The sequence below is a fragment of the Papio anubis genome, chromosome 20 (assembly GCF_008728515.1).
Source record: "Papio anubis isolate 15944 chromosome 20, Panubis1.0, whole genome shotgun sequence".
Classification (NCBI taxonomy): domain Eukaryota; kingdom Metazoa; phylum Chordata; class Mammalia; order Primates; family Cercopithecidae; genus Papio; species Papio anubis.
Window position 1 is genome coordinate 5,080,669 of NC_044995.1, and position 15,760 is coordinate 5,096,428.

The 15,760-nt window shown below is 53.0% G+C and overlaps 1 protein-coding gene across 1 annotated transcript in view; it reads left to right on the forward strand.

Moving 5' to 3' along the window:
- Window positions 1-15,760, forward strand: part of MYH14 (myosin heavy chain 14) — a 119,641-nt gene that overhangs the window by 15,484 nt on the left and 88,397 nt on the right. Inside the window, 1 exon segment of the mRNA XM_031660367.1 lies at window positions 8,543-8,950. Within this exon segment, the coding sequence (XP_031516227.1) occupies window positions 8,543-8,950 (408 nt within the window).

The following is a 15,760-nucleotide window of genomic DNA, read 5'->3' on the forward strand; positions in this document are numbered from 1 at the left end:
CTGACTTCAAGTGATCTGCCCGCCTCAGCTTTCCAAAGTGCTGGGATTAGAGGCGTGAGCCACTGCTCCTGGCCAGTATTTTCTTATTCAGCCTTTCCCCCAGTGCCAGGATTGTACTAAGAGCTTTGTATGCACTAATTCACTTAATCCACTCAATACAAGCACTCATTACTATTTACTTAACAAACACTTATTAAACACCTACTGTGTGCCAGGCACTGAGGATTCGGCACTGAACAAAATAAAGATCTTTGTCCTTGTGGGACTTAAATTCTAGCGAGGAGACAGATGATAAACAGCTAAATTAGCAAACACTCCCAGTGCTATGAGAAAAAGCAACATGGGGTCAAGCGAGAGAGAGTGATGAGCGGAACTGTCTTATATAGGGTGGCCAGGAAAGGCCTCTTGGAAGAGGTGATATTGGAGCAGAGCAGATGATGTGGGAGGGAGGCTGTCATGAAAATTCTGGGAAAGAGCATTCCTGGTGGACCTAACAGAGAATGTAAAGGCCTTGGGGGCAGTGCCAGGCTTCAGGAGTGTTCGAGAAATTGAACCAGTGTGGCTGGAGCAGTATGAAGGGAAGGGCCTGGGGGTGAGATCAGAGAGAGCAAAAGGGCCACATTCTGCAGGACCTCGTTGGCCGTGGTGAGTTCTTAGACTTTTACTGAGTGAAATGGGAGCCATGGAAGGCTCTGAACAGAGGAAAGTCCCCATCTGAATAGAGTAGACTGTAGGGAAGGCAAGGGTGAAGGCAGACAGTCCATCACTCCCATTTTACGAGTGCGGAAATAAATGGAATCTCAAAACAGTCCAGCAACTGGCCTGAGCCCACACAGCTGCTGAGCAGCCGAGCCAGGCTGGTAGGCCACCTCAGGTTGAGTGGAGCCATTCCTTCGTGCCCTTGGCTCTTTTTATTTTCCTTTTAAATAGAGATGGGGCCTATGTTACCCAGACTGGTCTTGACCTCCTGGGCTCAAATGATCCTCCTGCCCTGGCCTCCCAACGTGTTGGGATTACAGGTGTGAGCCACGGCCCCCTTCCAACCTTGGGAAGTCTTGTGGCTCTCCTGAGCCTCAGTTTTCCCATCTGTAAATTGTAAATGGGGAATCATTACCACGTTTGGGCATAGCATGGCGGTTAAAAGCACAACTTCTGGTTGGATCTGAGTTCTTGCTCTGCCGTCGGCCAGCTCTGTGACTTTCTGCAATTAACACCCTCTTTCTAAGTTTGGGGTTACCTCATCTAGAAGATGAAAATCTTAATAGCACCAATTTCAAGGGCTTCGTTGTAAGGATTAAATGAGATCATGCAGGTAACGCGCTTAGCACAGCTCCCGGTCTACATCGGGTGCTCGATAAACGATCATTGTTATTCTGATGGTATCATGGCCCACACCTCCCCGGTGGGTGAGAGCCTGGGAGGGTGCCTGGTACATGGTCTACGTTCGACAAAAGTGAATTCTCTCTCCTGTCTCTCCTGCCCGCCGGCTCCCGGGGGACCCAGGCATTCCGGCCTTCGGCTGGCCCCCCCACGCCGGCCCTTACAAAGGCCCCCATTCATGCCTTGCGCACAAAGCGGCCCATTCACCCGGGCCCCTTGGGCCTCCCGCCCCCGGCCGCCCCCCGCGCCTCGCTATTGGTGGCACCCCGTGCCCGTCAGGCCTCGGCTTCCACCCCCGACCGCGCTGCTTAGCTCCGCGCTCCGGCCGCGTTCTTTTCCCACGGCTGGCACCCTTCGACAACTTCTGATTGGCCCCGCCCGCCAGCCGCTCTTTTTGATTGGCGGCTCCCGTCCCCCAGGGGCGGGGCCGTAGCTTGCCGCAGCGGGAGCCGATTGGCCCCTACTGCGTTCGTGGGGGCGGGGCTGTCCCTGCGGACCCGCCCCTCTTTCTCCCCAGGCCGAAGCCTCGGGACGGCCCTGGAAGCCGGTGAGTGCCCGCGGCTGGCAGCCCTCCGGGGGCGGCAGAACGGGACTGGGCCAGGGGAAGCTGGAGCCTGGGGGCTGCGATCGGGGCCCGGGAGCCCGGGCAGGCGGCCGGGGACGGCGGGGAGGTGACGCGGGCACTCACCTTGGGCGCGCAGCGGGACGGCGGCGAGGGAGGTGGGGGGGCGGGACGTCTACACTCCCCCAACTCCAGTTGCCGCCGTGTGCGAGGCCGGGTCGGGGTCCTAGCTGGCAGCCCCGGGCCTGTTCCGCAGAAGGGGAAACTGAGGCTGTCTTTGGAACCTCGGCCGCTTTAATACCTGAGTCATCGCCTCCAGTCCCCCGCCCCCAGCATGACATGTCTCTGTTCTCAAGTGTCAGAATCGGGGGCCAGAAAGAGGGGTCGTGACTGGAAGAGGCGGAGGGGTGGCGAAGGACATATTTGAGAACCATCGATTTACTTGGACGCTTTTATTTTCTATCACTAAATAATTTCCTTTCTTTATCATATTGACTCCTGGTGAGTTATATTGTACCCATTATACAGAGAGGGGGAGGCTGAGACTGGACAGAATTGGTGACTGCAGGGGGACCTGTGGAGAAGAACACTCCGGAGACCAGCTGCGTGCTGGGTCCTTTAACCTTTTCAATCCCACAGGAGTCCCCCTAAGGAAAGCGTCAGTCCCTGTGGCATAGATGGGGAAGCAGGCTGGTAGTATCAACAACTGGGACGCAGAAATTGATGTCTTTAGGGACCTGCTACAAGTTCTTCCCAGACCCCCTCCTTTAGAATGGCAGAAAACAGTCTGGGCTTGAATCCCAGACCTCCCTCTTATACTGTGTGGCCTTGAGTGCCTTACTTTGACCCTTCCTGCCTCAGTTTCCGCATCAGAGAAATGGACATGCTGATCGCCCCTATGCCATCGGTTGTTGAGATTATTCTAGGCCGGGGGCAGTGGCTCAGGCCTGTAATCCCAGCACTTTGGGAGGTGGAGGCGAAAGAATCGCTTGAGCCCAGGAGTTGGAGACCAGCTTGGGCAACACAGCGAGACTTCGTCTCTACAAAAAGTAAAAGAGTTAGCCGGGCGTGGTGGCACACCCCTGTCGTCCCAGCTACTCGGGAGGCTGAGCAGGGAGGATCTCTGGAGCCCAGAGAGTCAAGGCTGCAGTGAGCCATGATCATGTCACTGCACTCCAAGCTGGGCAACAGAGACAGTCTCTCTCTCTCTCTCTCTCTCTCTCTCTCTCTCTCAAATCATGTTATGATCTCAAAGAGCTGTTCTAAGAGGAGAAAATACCTCACACATAGTAGGTACTCTTATCACCATGTAGTCTTTATTTCACTCCCGAGCCTGAAGCTCAGGACAGAATACCATTGTTCTCTTCTTTGGTTCTCTTACCGTCTACGGATTTGTTGTTCCGTTCCCGCAGGTGGGAAACTGAGGCTCAGGGAGATTAATGATGAAGCACTGGGCTGGGGAACTTTCTGAAAGTTGTTTTATTAATTTCACTGGCCGCAGTTCACAGCAGGGAAAGCTGAGGCCCATGAAGCTCCAGCGGGGTTTGAATCCCGGGAACCCTCAGCCTTCTCCGCTGCGGGCCCTCGACCTTTGCCCGCCATAAGGGGGAGGAGCCCCTGGCGCCGCCGCCGCCGCCGCCGCCCACCTGGCAACAGGCTCAACCCCCGCCTTCCCCTGGCCCCCGTCAGAGGCCCTGAAGCTCCAGACCCGCCCCGTCCCCAGCCGGGCAGGTGCTGGGTGACATCAGAGCTGGGCTCCCGCCCCGTGACGCGGCAGGGCCCCGCCCTGCGCTGGACCGCGGAGGTCGCCGCACCTGAAGAGGACCGGGATTCCCGTGCCCTCTCCCCATCTCCCCGCTCCGGTCGGCGCCCCCAGGTAGCCCCGAGGATCTGCGAGTTGAGGGGGCGGTGACACAGGCGCTTGGGTGCAGGGGAATGGGTACTGGGCCCTCGGACTCCTGGATCCGAGGAGGGGCCTTGGGGGCCGGTTGTCCCGGGTCTGAGGAAGGACTGCGCTGCGAGCCCGAACTCGTGGGTCTTGGAGGAGGAAAGGACTCGGGTCAGGACTGCAGTTCTGGGGTCTTAGGGGAGGAGGCGGCTGCAAGCCCGGATTCCTGGGTCTGTAGGAGCAGGGGCTGGGGGCCTGAACTCCTGGGTCTGAGACAGGAGGGCATTGAGTACTGGGACTCCGGAATCCCAGCGCTAGAAGCCAGGGTCAGACGGCTGGATGCCAAGGGCCCCAACCTCTGCCCCAGGGCGGATCCCTGGCTGCTTTTCTTTTTCAAGCCCAGCAGTCTTGGCCCCTCCCAGGGCAGGTGCTTTCACCTGCCCAGGTGACAGTAATTAGCCCTGGCAGCGTGTTCCTGCTGGGTGAGGAAGGGTAGAGCAGCCAGAGAGGCTGGGCCACTTGGAGCCAAGGCCTGCAGGCCCTGCCCGCCCCATCAGGGCTGTGATCCGTCTCCAGAACTCAGCATCCTCACCTCTAGTCCGGCTGCAGTGAGGTGAGGGGGCCTGCACTTCCCCATCCATAGGAGGAGGGGGCTGGGGGCTCAGACTCCTGGGTCCTGGGAGAGGAGGAGGCTGGGAGCCTGGACTCCTCAGCCCCCGGAAGGAAAAGGCTGGGGACTTGGACTCTTGGCTCCAGGGAGGAGAGGCATAGGGCATAGGGTGATTGCAAAAACTCCCAAACCCTTCCTGGTCAAAGGCCACAGGGCTGGAGAGGAAGTGGATGGGGTGGGGTGGGGTGGGTGGGGGTGAGGGTAAAGTGCCAGGGATGGAGTTTGGGTCTGGTGTATCCAGGTCACACTGGAGGCCTGGGGTGAGCCTTGACGATTTGGGGGTCACGGGCTAGAGAAACTCCCTGCTGCATTCAGAGTGCAGGGGTCCAGCGTTTGAGGCCTGAGCGCCTCAGGGCCAAGAGTCACTGGAAGCTGGAGCTGCTGGGCTCAGGGATAAGAGGAGAGGGTCTGGGAGGAAGTGGGTCCTCTGAGCGGACCTGAGATTCCCGTGGGAGAGGCTTGAGGGAAAGGCAGGAGTCTGTTGGGACCAGATCCAGGGATGCCTCCAGGGCAGCTGGGCGTTTAGAAGGACTTTTCCAGGGGTATGTGGGAGCCAGGTGGGGACGGCAGGTGAATATAGGTCTGCTGGGCAGAGGTGAAGTCCTGCTGTTGGGGAGACAGAAATCTTCCACTGTTTCTGTGATTGATGTGCTGGGGCAGTGATGGGGACATTTGAGGCAGTGGATGAGAGTAGGGGCCGGGTGTGGTGGCTCATGCCTGTAATCCCAACACTGTGGAGGCCAAGGCAGGAGGATCACTTGAGCCCAGGAATTAGAGATCAGCCTGGGTAACATAGTGAGACCCTGTCTCTACCAGAAAAAAAAAAAAAAAAAAAAAATGCTGGGCCTGGTTTTGCGCGCGTGTGGTCCCAGCTACTCAAGAGGCTGAAGTGGGAGGATCACTTGAGCATAGGAGTTGAGGCTGCAGTGAGCTATGATTGTGCCACTGCACTCCAACTCCGGCCTGGGCAATAGAGTGAGACCTGTCTCTAAGAAAAAAAAAAAAAAAAAGAGAGAGAGAGAGAGAGAGTAGGGGCAGATTTCTTTAGCAGGATAGGGAGAATATTTTTCCTGCCTGGTGCTTGGACCACCTTGGAATTGCCACTACTGTCCATGACCCCCTGGATGGCGGGAGGGACCCAGCACTTTCTAGTTCCCCCAGCACCTGGTTGCCTCCGTGATAGCTGGAGCTGGATCTACCCCTAAGCCAGGAGCTCCCCCAGGCAGGGCTCCCAGCCGACTCTTCTCTGGGTCCTCAGACCCACTCAGGGCAGAGTCTCGTACTTGAAAGTCTTCAGAGAGTTGAATGAATGGGGCCAGTTTCCCCATTTTACGGAGAAGGAGCCAGGTTCCACAGAAGGAAGGAATTGTTCACTGAAGCAGTGAGATTCGAGTCTATTCGGCAGGCATGAGGTAGGCGTGACCAGAGGTGATCAGGGAATCTGAATGACAAAAAATCAGGTCAATTCCCTCCCTGGGCTCACATCTTAGAGTAAAAGCAAGGTCGTACCTTTTGTCCCCTCTTTTATATTCCCTCCCACCCTCTGCCCCTCGATCATTTGGCTCTAGCCACGCTGCCCACCTCCCAGTGCCATAGCCACACAGGTGCATTGCAGCCCCAGGACCTTTGCACTGCTGTCTGGAATGATTTTTTTTCTCCCAACAACCCCTTAGCTCGCTCCTGTCATCTCCCTTGAGTCTTAATTTAAATGTCATGCCAGACAGGCCCTCCCTGGCCACCCTAATGAAAACTTCAACATTCTCAACCCTAACATCCCCTGTTCCCTGGTTTATTCCTCCCCTTGGCATTTATTTACTTGGCATTTATTTACCATTTAACATACTATATGACTGGGCACGGTTGCTCATGCCTGTAATCCCAGCAATTTGGGAGGCCCAGGCGGGCGGATCACCTGAGGTTGGGAGTTCGAGACCAGCCTGGCCAACATGGTGAAGCCCCATCTCTACTAAAAATACAAAAATTAGCCAGGCGTAGTGGCATGCACCTGTAATCCCAGCTACTTGGGAGGTTGAGGCAGGAGAATCGCTTGAACCTGGGAGGCGGAGGTTGCACTGAGCCAAGATCAAGGCACTGCACTCTAGCCTGGGCAACAGAGCGAGACTCTGTCTCAAAAAAATGAAAACAAACAAAGAATCCCCAAAAAACCACCAAACATACTATATTTGGTTTTTGTAAAAAAACAAAAAAAGAGAGAATTTTTAAAAAGCAAAAACCATACTATCTAATTTACATTTTTAATCTTTTTATCTGTCTCCTGGGATTAGAGCAGCTGTGTCCAATAGCAGTATAATACAGGCCAGACGTGTAATGTAACATTTTCTGGCAGTCACATTTAATGATAAAAGTAAAAAAGGAACGGGTAACATTAATTTAATGATATATTTTATTTAACCCAGTAGATTGAAAATATTATTTCAACATGTCATTAAATATTTAAAATTTCAACGAGCTATCTTTTTGTTGTACTAAGTCTTGAAAATCTGCTGTGTGTCTTACACTTAGAACACCAGATGGGGCTATTTATATTTAAATTTTAAGATGGGGCTCGGTGGCTCACACCTGTAATCCCAGGACTTTGGGGAGCCAAGGCAGGAGGATCATTTGAGCCCAGGAGTTTGAGACCATCCTGCGCAACAAAGACAACCTTGTCTCTACAAAATAAATTTAAAAATTAGTAGGCATGGTGGCATGCCTGTTAATACATTTATTTATTTATTTATTTATTTATTTATTTATTTATTTATATTTTGAGACAGAGTCTCGCTCTGTCACCCAGGCTGGAGTGCGGTGGCGCCATCTCGGCTCACTGCAAGCTCCGCCTCCTGGGTTCACACCATTCTCCTGCCTCAGCCTCCTGAGTAGCTGGGACTACAGGCACCCGCCACCACACCTGACTAATTTTTTGTGTTTTTAGTAGAGACGGGGTTTCACTGTGTTAGCCAGGATGGTTTCGATCTCCTGACCTCGTGATCTGCCCGCCTTGGCCTCCCAAAATGCTGGGATTACAGGCATGAGCCACCGCGCCCGGCCATATTTATTTTTTAATTAATAAATTTCAGACATGAATCACCTGAGGCCGGGAAGTTGAGGATGTGGTGAGCCATGATTGCACCACTGCACTCCAGCCTGAGCAACAGAGTGAGACTCCATCTCAAAATAAAATGACATAGATTTAATTTAAATGAATGAAATTGAAAATGTGTTTCCTCAGTGACACAGGCCACATTTCTAGTGCCCAGTAGGCACAGGTGGTGGTGGCTCCCGCACTGGACAGCCCAGGGCTAGAAAGTAAACTTTTGGAGGCAGCCGTCTTCTTCCAGCTTGTCCAGTGCTCCATTGTCAATGCCCAGAACTGAGCCTGGCCGGGCATGGTGGCTCACGCCTATAATCCCAGCACTTTGGGAGAGTGAAGAGGGTAGATCACTTGAGGTCAGGAGTTCAAGACCTGCCTGGACAACATAATGAGACCCTCATTTCTACAAAAATTGAAAATAATTAGCCGGGACTGGGTATGGTGGCTCATGCCCATAATCCCAGCACTTTGGGAGGCCGAGGCGGGCAGATCACCTGAGGTCAGGAGTTCAAGACCAGCCTGGCCAACATGGTGAAACCCCGTCTCTACTATAAATACAAAAATTAGCCGGGCGTGGTGGCAGGCGCCTGTAATCCCAGCTACTCAGGAGGCTGAGGCAGGAGAATCACTTGAACCCTGGATGCTGAGGTTGCAGTGAGCTAAGATCGCGCCATTGTACTCCAGCCTGGTCAATAAGCAAGACTCTGCCTCATAAAAAAGAGAACTGACCCTCAGGGCCTGGTTCACAGCCCAGCTTATTAAAGAATGAATGAGTGGGTAGAGAGGTGAATGAATGAAATGAGTAAGCCAGGTCTGTTAACCCAGAAGGGTGGCAAGAGATCTGATAAAGGAAGGCAGAGGGGCTGCCTGGGGAATTTGGGGTAGGGAAGGGAGGCACTGGGGATGGAGCCTCATCTGACCTCCACCCTCTTTCTCTGCCCCCTGCAGACCATGGCAGCTGTGACCATGTCGGTGCCTGGGCGGAAGGCGCCCCCCAGGCCAGGCCCAGTGCCCGAGGCTGCCCAGCCATTCCTGTTCACGCCCCGCGGGCCCAGCGCAGGTGGCGGGCCTGGCTCGGGCACCTCCCCGCAGGTGGAGTGGACGGCCCGGCGTCTCGTGTGGGTGCCTTCGGAGCTTCACGGGTTCGAAGCCGCGGCGCTGCGGGACGAAGGTGAGGAGGAGGCGGAGGTGGAGCTGGCGGAGAGCGGGAGGCGGCTGCGGCTGCCGCGGGACCAGATTCAGCGCATGAACCCGCCCAAGTTCAGCAAGGCCGAGGACATGGCCGAGCTGACCTGCCTCAACGAGGCCTCGGTCCTGCACAACCTCCGGGAGCGGTACTACTCGGGCCTCATCTACGTGAGTGGCCTCCTGCTGGGGGGCGGGGGACGGGGCGGCGGGGTTGCTGCCGGTTGGGGAGCTGGGTCCACACCCCAACCTGCATTAACTCGAGGCTGTGTATCATCTGTATCCCATGTCCCGTGACTATTCCTCCACTTACTTGGTTGCCAAATTATGAATTAATTGTTGGATTCCTAGGACAGCCTCAGAACCTACTGGGGACATCGCATGATATATATGGTAGATAAACTGTATTATTTTCCTAAAGTATAAAACGTTCCAATTTCTCAGATATAACTCATCCCGAGTTTTAAGGAACAGAAACAGATCTGTGACAATCATTAATGTGAATCACTGAGTATAGAAATATGTTGCTTGAGGTTCAAGAGCAGCCTGGGCCAACAAGCGAAACCCCATGTCTCTTTTTTTGAGACAGAGTCTCGCTCATCGCCCAGGCTGGAGTACACTGGCGGATCTCAGCTCACTGCAAGCTCTGTCTCCCAGGGTTTTACAGCCATTCTCCTGCCTCAACCTCCCGAGTAGCTGGGACTGGGGTGCCCTTCACCTACGCCGGCTAGTTTTTTGTATTTTAGTGAGGCGGGGTTTTACCGTGTTAGCCAGGATGGTCTCGATCTCCTGACCTGTGATCATGGTCATAGGCCTCCCAAAATGCCGGGTTACAGGCGAGCCACAGCTGACCTTGAAACACTGTCTCTTAGATAAGTTAGCCAGGTGTGGTGGTGGCCCATGCCTTTAGTCCCAGCTTCAAGGGAGGCTGAGGCAGGAGGATCACTTGAGCCCCGGAGGCCAAGGCTGCAGTGAGCTGTGATGGTACCACTGCACTCCAGCCTGGGTGACAGCATAAGACCCCATCTCAAAAACAGACAAAAAGCAAAAAAGTATATGCTAGGCTCTGTGCTAAATGCCTATCTTTTAATTCATTCAATCTCATCATAGGAAAGGTAGAGTCTATTATTATTCCCATTTTACATAAGAGGCAAATCAGGCCCAGAGAGAGTTAATAACAATAAAAATGAACATTTATTAAACATTTACCAAGCCTTCTTCCAAGCTTTCTAAAATACATTGCCTCTACATTTTTGGAATTAGAAAGCATCTGATCCTCATTTTACAGGTAAGAAAATTGAGGCACAGAGAGGCCAAGTTCACACAATTAGACCTGGCAGATTCAGGTGGTCCCAGGTATTCTCACTTTGCTGTGGTGCCTCTTAAGATTGAGATGGGGCTGGGAATGGTGGTCCATACCTGTAATCCCAGCACTTTGAGAGGCTGAGGTGGGTGGGTTGCTTGAGCCCAGGAGTTCGAGACCATCCTGGGCATGGCCATCCCTGAAAAAAAAAAACAAAAAAAAATTAGCTGGGCATGGTGGCATACTCTTGTAGTCCCAGCTACTTGGGAGGCTGAGGTGGGAGAATCACCTGAGCCCTGCAGGTTGAGGCTGCAGTAAGCTGTGATAGTGCCACTGTACTCTAGCCTGGGTAACAGATCAAGACCCTGTCTCAAACAAAACAAAACAGTACAAAAACCCATTGAGAAGGGATTGATGATAGCTAGGTTGACTATGATAGTCTTCTCACATCTGTGCTAAGCGTTGGATGTTCATTGCATTTTTAAAACTCTTTAGAGCAAACAGATGGGGTAGGGCAGTGGTTCTTAACCCCACCTGCATGGTAGAGTCATTTGGGGAATTCTTAGAAAATACCAGTGCCTGAGCCCCACCCCAGAACTTTAAATCAAGCTCTCTGGGGCTGTGACATAAGCAATAGTTTTTTTTTTTTTTTTTTTGGGAATGGAGTCTGGCTCTGTCGCCGGGCTGGAGTGCAGTGGCTGGATCTCCAGCTCACTGCAAGCTCCACGCTCTCGGAGTTCGCCATTCTCCTGCCTCAGCCTCCCGAGTGGCTGGGACTACAGGCGCCGCCACCTCACCCAGCTAGTTTTTCTGTATTTTTTAGTGATAGAGACGGGGTTTCACCGTGTTATGGGATGGTCTCGATCTCTGACTACTCATTGATCCGCCGTCGGCCTCGAAGTGCTGGTTACAGGCTTGAGCCGCGCACCGGCCAGCAATGGTATTTTTAATAAGCTTCGAAGGAGGTACTAATGGGCATCCAAGGGGTTATTAATTTCATTTAACAAAAGAGCAAACAGGATTAGAGAGATTGACAAGGAATGTGGACAGTCATAATGAAAAATAATAATAAGAGGAGGCTAGCAAATATTTAATCGAGCACTCGTGATGTGCCAAGCACTGTTCTAAGTGCGGCGTTTGAGTTATCAGCTTCTCTCTGGGCCAGGGACTGCTGATATCACCTGATGTTCAGGAATGTTAAGTGACCCATAGCCATGAAGGAATCACGCCAGGATTTGAACCCAGGCAGCTGGATCCAGAGTCATGCTCCAAACTCCAGTTTAGACTGGTGGGGTCTCACAGCTTTGCTCCAACATCCACCCCTTTGAGGGTCTCAAAGCGGAAGATGAGAATATTTTTATGAAGCCTCACTCCTGCTTGGAGATCGAGGCTCTGAGATAAGCAGTGGCTGGCTCAGGGTCCCTCAGCTTTTGGTGGCAGGTGTGGAATTTGAATCGAGGGCTATCCGACCCTGCATGGGGTTGGTGTCTTCTCCAGTCTGCACCGGCCTTTTCCAAATCCTCAAACGCCTTTACTAGTCCTGGAAAAGAGGCCTCTGCCTGAGCCACGCCCCCCACATCTCACCCAAGGCCACAGAGATCAGGATGACATGCAAAACATGGATCCACTGGTTGCCTTTTATTCATTTTTATATATATATATATATATTTTGAGACAGGGTCTCACTCTATTGCCCAGGCTGCAGTGCAGCAACATGATCTTGGCTTACTGCAGCCTTCACCTCCTGGGTTCAAGCAACTCTCCTGCCTCAACCTCCTGAGTAGCTGGGACTACAGGCGTCTACCACCATGCCCAGCTAATTTTTGTATTTTTACCCAATAGAGAATGGGGTTTCACCATGTTCGCCAGGCTGGTCTGAACCCTAGGCTCAAGTGATCTACTTCGGCCTCTCAAACTGCTGGGATTACGGGGTGCGACCACCACACCCAGCCACTCTTGCCTGAGTGCTCCCAGCAACCTTGTAAGGTATCTGCTGTCATCCCAACTCTGCAGGTGGGGAAACTGAGCCTCAGATTGCGGGGTAGGATTTGAACATAAGCCCCATAACTAGGAACCAGCTAAGCTAGAATTTGAACCCAGATCATTGTAACTGCAGACCCCAGGTCGTAGCCATTGCACTAGGAAGATTATTCAGAAAGTTCAGTAGAAAAAGTGGTAGGGCCTGAGCTAAGGTGGTGGCCAGGGAGCCAGATTTTGGGGGCCTAAGAAATGAATGTAAGAGAGAAGATTCTAGAATTCCAGATGGGAAGCAAATGGGGCCTTAATAAAGATCATTAGCCCTTAGTGAGTACCTGCTTTCTCTGCTGGGTGCTGTTCTAAGTTTCTTTCCAGTGTGATCTTGTTGACCCCCTCCCCATCCACGTCAGGTTGTGAGGTAGGGATTATCACCCTCTTTTTCCCACAGCTTGGAGAGGGGAAGCCATTGGCCCAACAGAAGCTGATAGTGGCTAAAATATTGAGCATGCAGTGTTTCAAGGTCCATGTTCTTTTTTTGTTTTATTTGTTTGTTTGTTTTAGACATAGCCTTGCTCTGTCACACAGGCTGGAGTGCAGTGGCATGCTTACAGCTCACTGCAGCTCAACCTCCTGGGCTCAAGTCATCCTCCTGCCTCAGCCTCCTAAGTAGCTGGGCCTACAGGCACATATCACCACGCCTGGCTGATTTTTTAATTTATTGTAGAGACCGTGTTTCCCAATGTTACCCAGGCTAGTCTCAAACTCCTGGACTCAAGTGATCCTCTTGCCTGAGCCTCTCAAAGTGCTGGATTTACAGGCTTGAGCAACCGCTGCACCCAGCTGGGTTCACATTAAACCCTCTGTATGCCACATGAACTTGTGGATGACTCCCAGGCACCTTATGCAGGAAGCACTATTTCTGTCCCCATTTGCTAAAGACACTGAGACCCTGAGAGGTTCGAGCCACCTGGCCCAAAAATGTTAGAGGTGTGATTCAAACTCTGCCCTGTTTAAGACCTGCACTTATTACATGTTTGTTGACTGACCAACCGATGGTGGGGAAGGTGGTATTGCCCAGCGAAAAGTAGGATGTCCAGGGCTCCAGAAACCCAGTTTCCTGCCACTAATATGCTGTTTGGCTTGGAGTTGCTAAGAGTCTCAGTCCCTTTCCTGGGACCCTTGGGGCAGGCAGAGAACCCCTTTGTAGAACACCCTGCTCTGAGAAACATGGAAGATGCATGATGTGATTTCACTCTCAGAACACTTCTAGGTGGTGGGTTAAAAGCCGCATTTTCCAGGGCTGGAAACTGAGGTTTAGAGAGGACACAGCCTTCATGCAAAGTCACACACAGCTCAAAAGTGCTGCATCTGAATTTGAACCCTAGATGGCTTCAAAGTCTGAACAATGAGCCTGGGAGTTTGAGGCTGCAGTGAGCCGGGATCACGCCACTGCACTCCAGCCTGGGTGACAGAGCCAGACTCTGTCCTGCCCGCCCCCGCCAAAAAAGTCTGAGTGAGCCCAGGGCTCCCAGGTACGATGGGTAACGTAAGAGTCTCAAGACCCATATCTGGTGTGGGACGCATGGGCGCCCGCCTCAGCCTGGCTGGTTTTTATCCATGATCTCCCCTAATCCCTACAGCCTTTGTAATGGGGTGGGGAGTGTCGCCCTCGGTTTCCCAAGGAGGAAACTGAGACTATGGGGAAAGTCACTGGGCTGAGGGCGGCGGGGGCAGGTCTGTCTTCAGAGCCCCAAGGGCTGGAGCAGCCATTCCTGACCCTTCCAGGCGGACTTCCCCAGCTGTCTCGACCCCGTGGGGGTGCACCAGCCTCTGTTCTTCCCCCCCCAGCCTTGTTGACCAGCTCAGGTTTCCGTTCCTAGGGTGTCGCCCTGGAAACAAGGTGTGGCTGGCAGGAGGGGCTGGGGTGGGAGGGTGGTGTGGGGAGTGGGTTCCTCCGCCAGCCAGGAGTGGGGGCCAGGGCGCCGGCAGCCATGAGATACCCTGCCAGGGAATGTGGTCCGGCCGCCCCACCCTCTGAGAGCTGGGGAGCTCCCGGAGCAGCCCTTTCAGGCGGGGAGGGCAGACACCCAGCAAACCGGTTGTTCCGCTCCTGGCCGGCCACCCAGGCCACCCACCCTCCCACTTAGAAGGTTGGCACCTGGGACCAGGCAGCCTATGGTGGCCACACCCTACTCTGCCTGAGAAGCCCAGCTCTGGGAGCTTAGAAGAGCAGTCCACTGCTGGCCGGGCACGGTAAACCGCACCTGCCTTCCCCAGGCATGCCGGGTGGGAGGGATCGGCAGGCCCAGCAGTTCGAGGCCAGCTGGGCAGCGTGAGTAGGGTCTGATCTCCCACAGTAAAATTGACAAAATTGGCCAGGCGTGGTGGTACCTACCTGTGCTCCCATCTGCTGGGGAGGCTGAGGCAGGAGGATTGTTTGAGCCCAAGAGGTGGAGGCTGCAGTGAGCTGTGTTCATGCCACCACACTCCAGCCTGGGTGACAAAGTGAGATCCTGTTTCTAAAAAACAAAAGAAAAAGATAGTCCTGCTGCTAACCAGCTTAGAAAGCAGCTAGCTGGGTAGCTAGCAGAGTAGGTTACCCTACTTTGTCACACACAGCTGGAAAACACATCTTAATTTGAATCCCAGATGGCTTCAAAGTCCAGAGTAGCTAACTAGCTAAGCCACTAAGCAGCTAATTCTCTGGCTAGTTTAGCTAGCTAACTTTAGAGAGCTTGTCTAGTCAGCTCTCTGGCTGGTTTAGCTAAGTGGCTAACTAGCTCTCTAGTTATATCTAACTGCTTCTGTGAGTGTTGAACCCCTGTTGCCTACATGATTACCCCTGTGAGCTGGACTTGTTCTTAAACTGTTACAGAGTCCTGAGGCTGGGTGTGGAGGCTCACGCCTCTAATCCCAGCACTTCGGGAGGCCAAGGTGGGCAGATCACTTGAGGTCAGGAGTTTGAGACCAGCCTGGGCAACATAGAGAGACCCCGTGTCTACAAAAAAAATACACCGGGTGCGGCAGCCCAAGCCTGTAATCCCAGCAAGTGGGGAGGCTGTGGTGGCAGAATTAGTTGAGCCCAGGAGTTCAAGAGCAGCCTGGACAACGTAGTGAGACCCCATCTCTACTAAAAATACGAAAAATCAACCTAGTGGATCGACACACACTTGTGATCCCAGCTACTCTCGAGGCTGAGGTGGGAGGATTGCTTGAGTCTAGGAGGTGGAGGCAGCAGTGAGCCATGATTGTACCACTGCACTCGAGCCTGAGTAACAGAGTGAGACCCTGTTTCAAGAAAAAAGAAAAGACTGAAACTGCGGTCATTTCAGCAGAACTGTTATGTGTCTATTATCACTGGAAACTGCAGGTATGTTCCTGTTGCATTTCGGTTATTGCAGATCCCACAAGCACCCTTCCAGAGATATTCCATACATATTCAAGTGAATATATAAAAAGATTCCTACGGTGATTGGCTCCGCCTGTCCCAACTTTGCAAAAGCCGAGGCAGATGGATCATGAGGTCAGGGCCGAGACCATCTTAGCTAACACAGTAGAAACCCGTCTCTACTAAAAAATACACAAAATTGAGCGTGGTGGCGGAGTGCCTGTTCCTTCTTGGGAGAGCTGGCCCGGGAGAATGGGTGTGACAGGAGGAGGCAGAACTTGCGGTGGCCGAGATGGCCTCCACTGCACTCCAG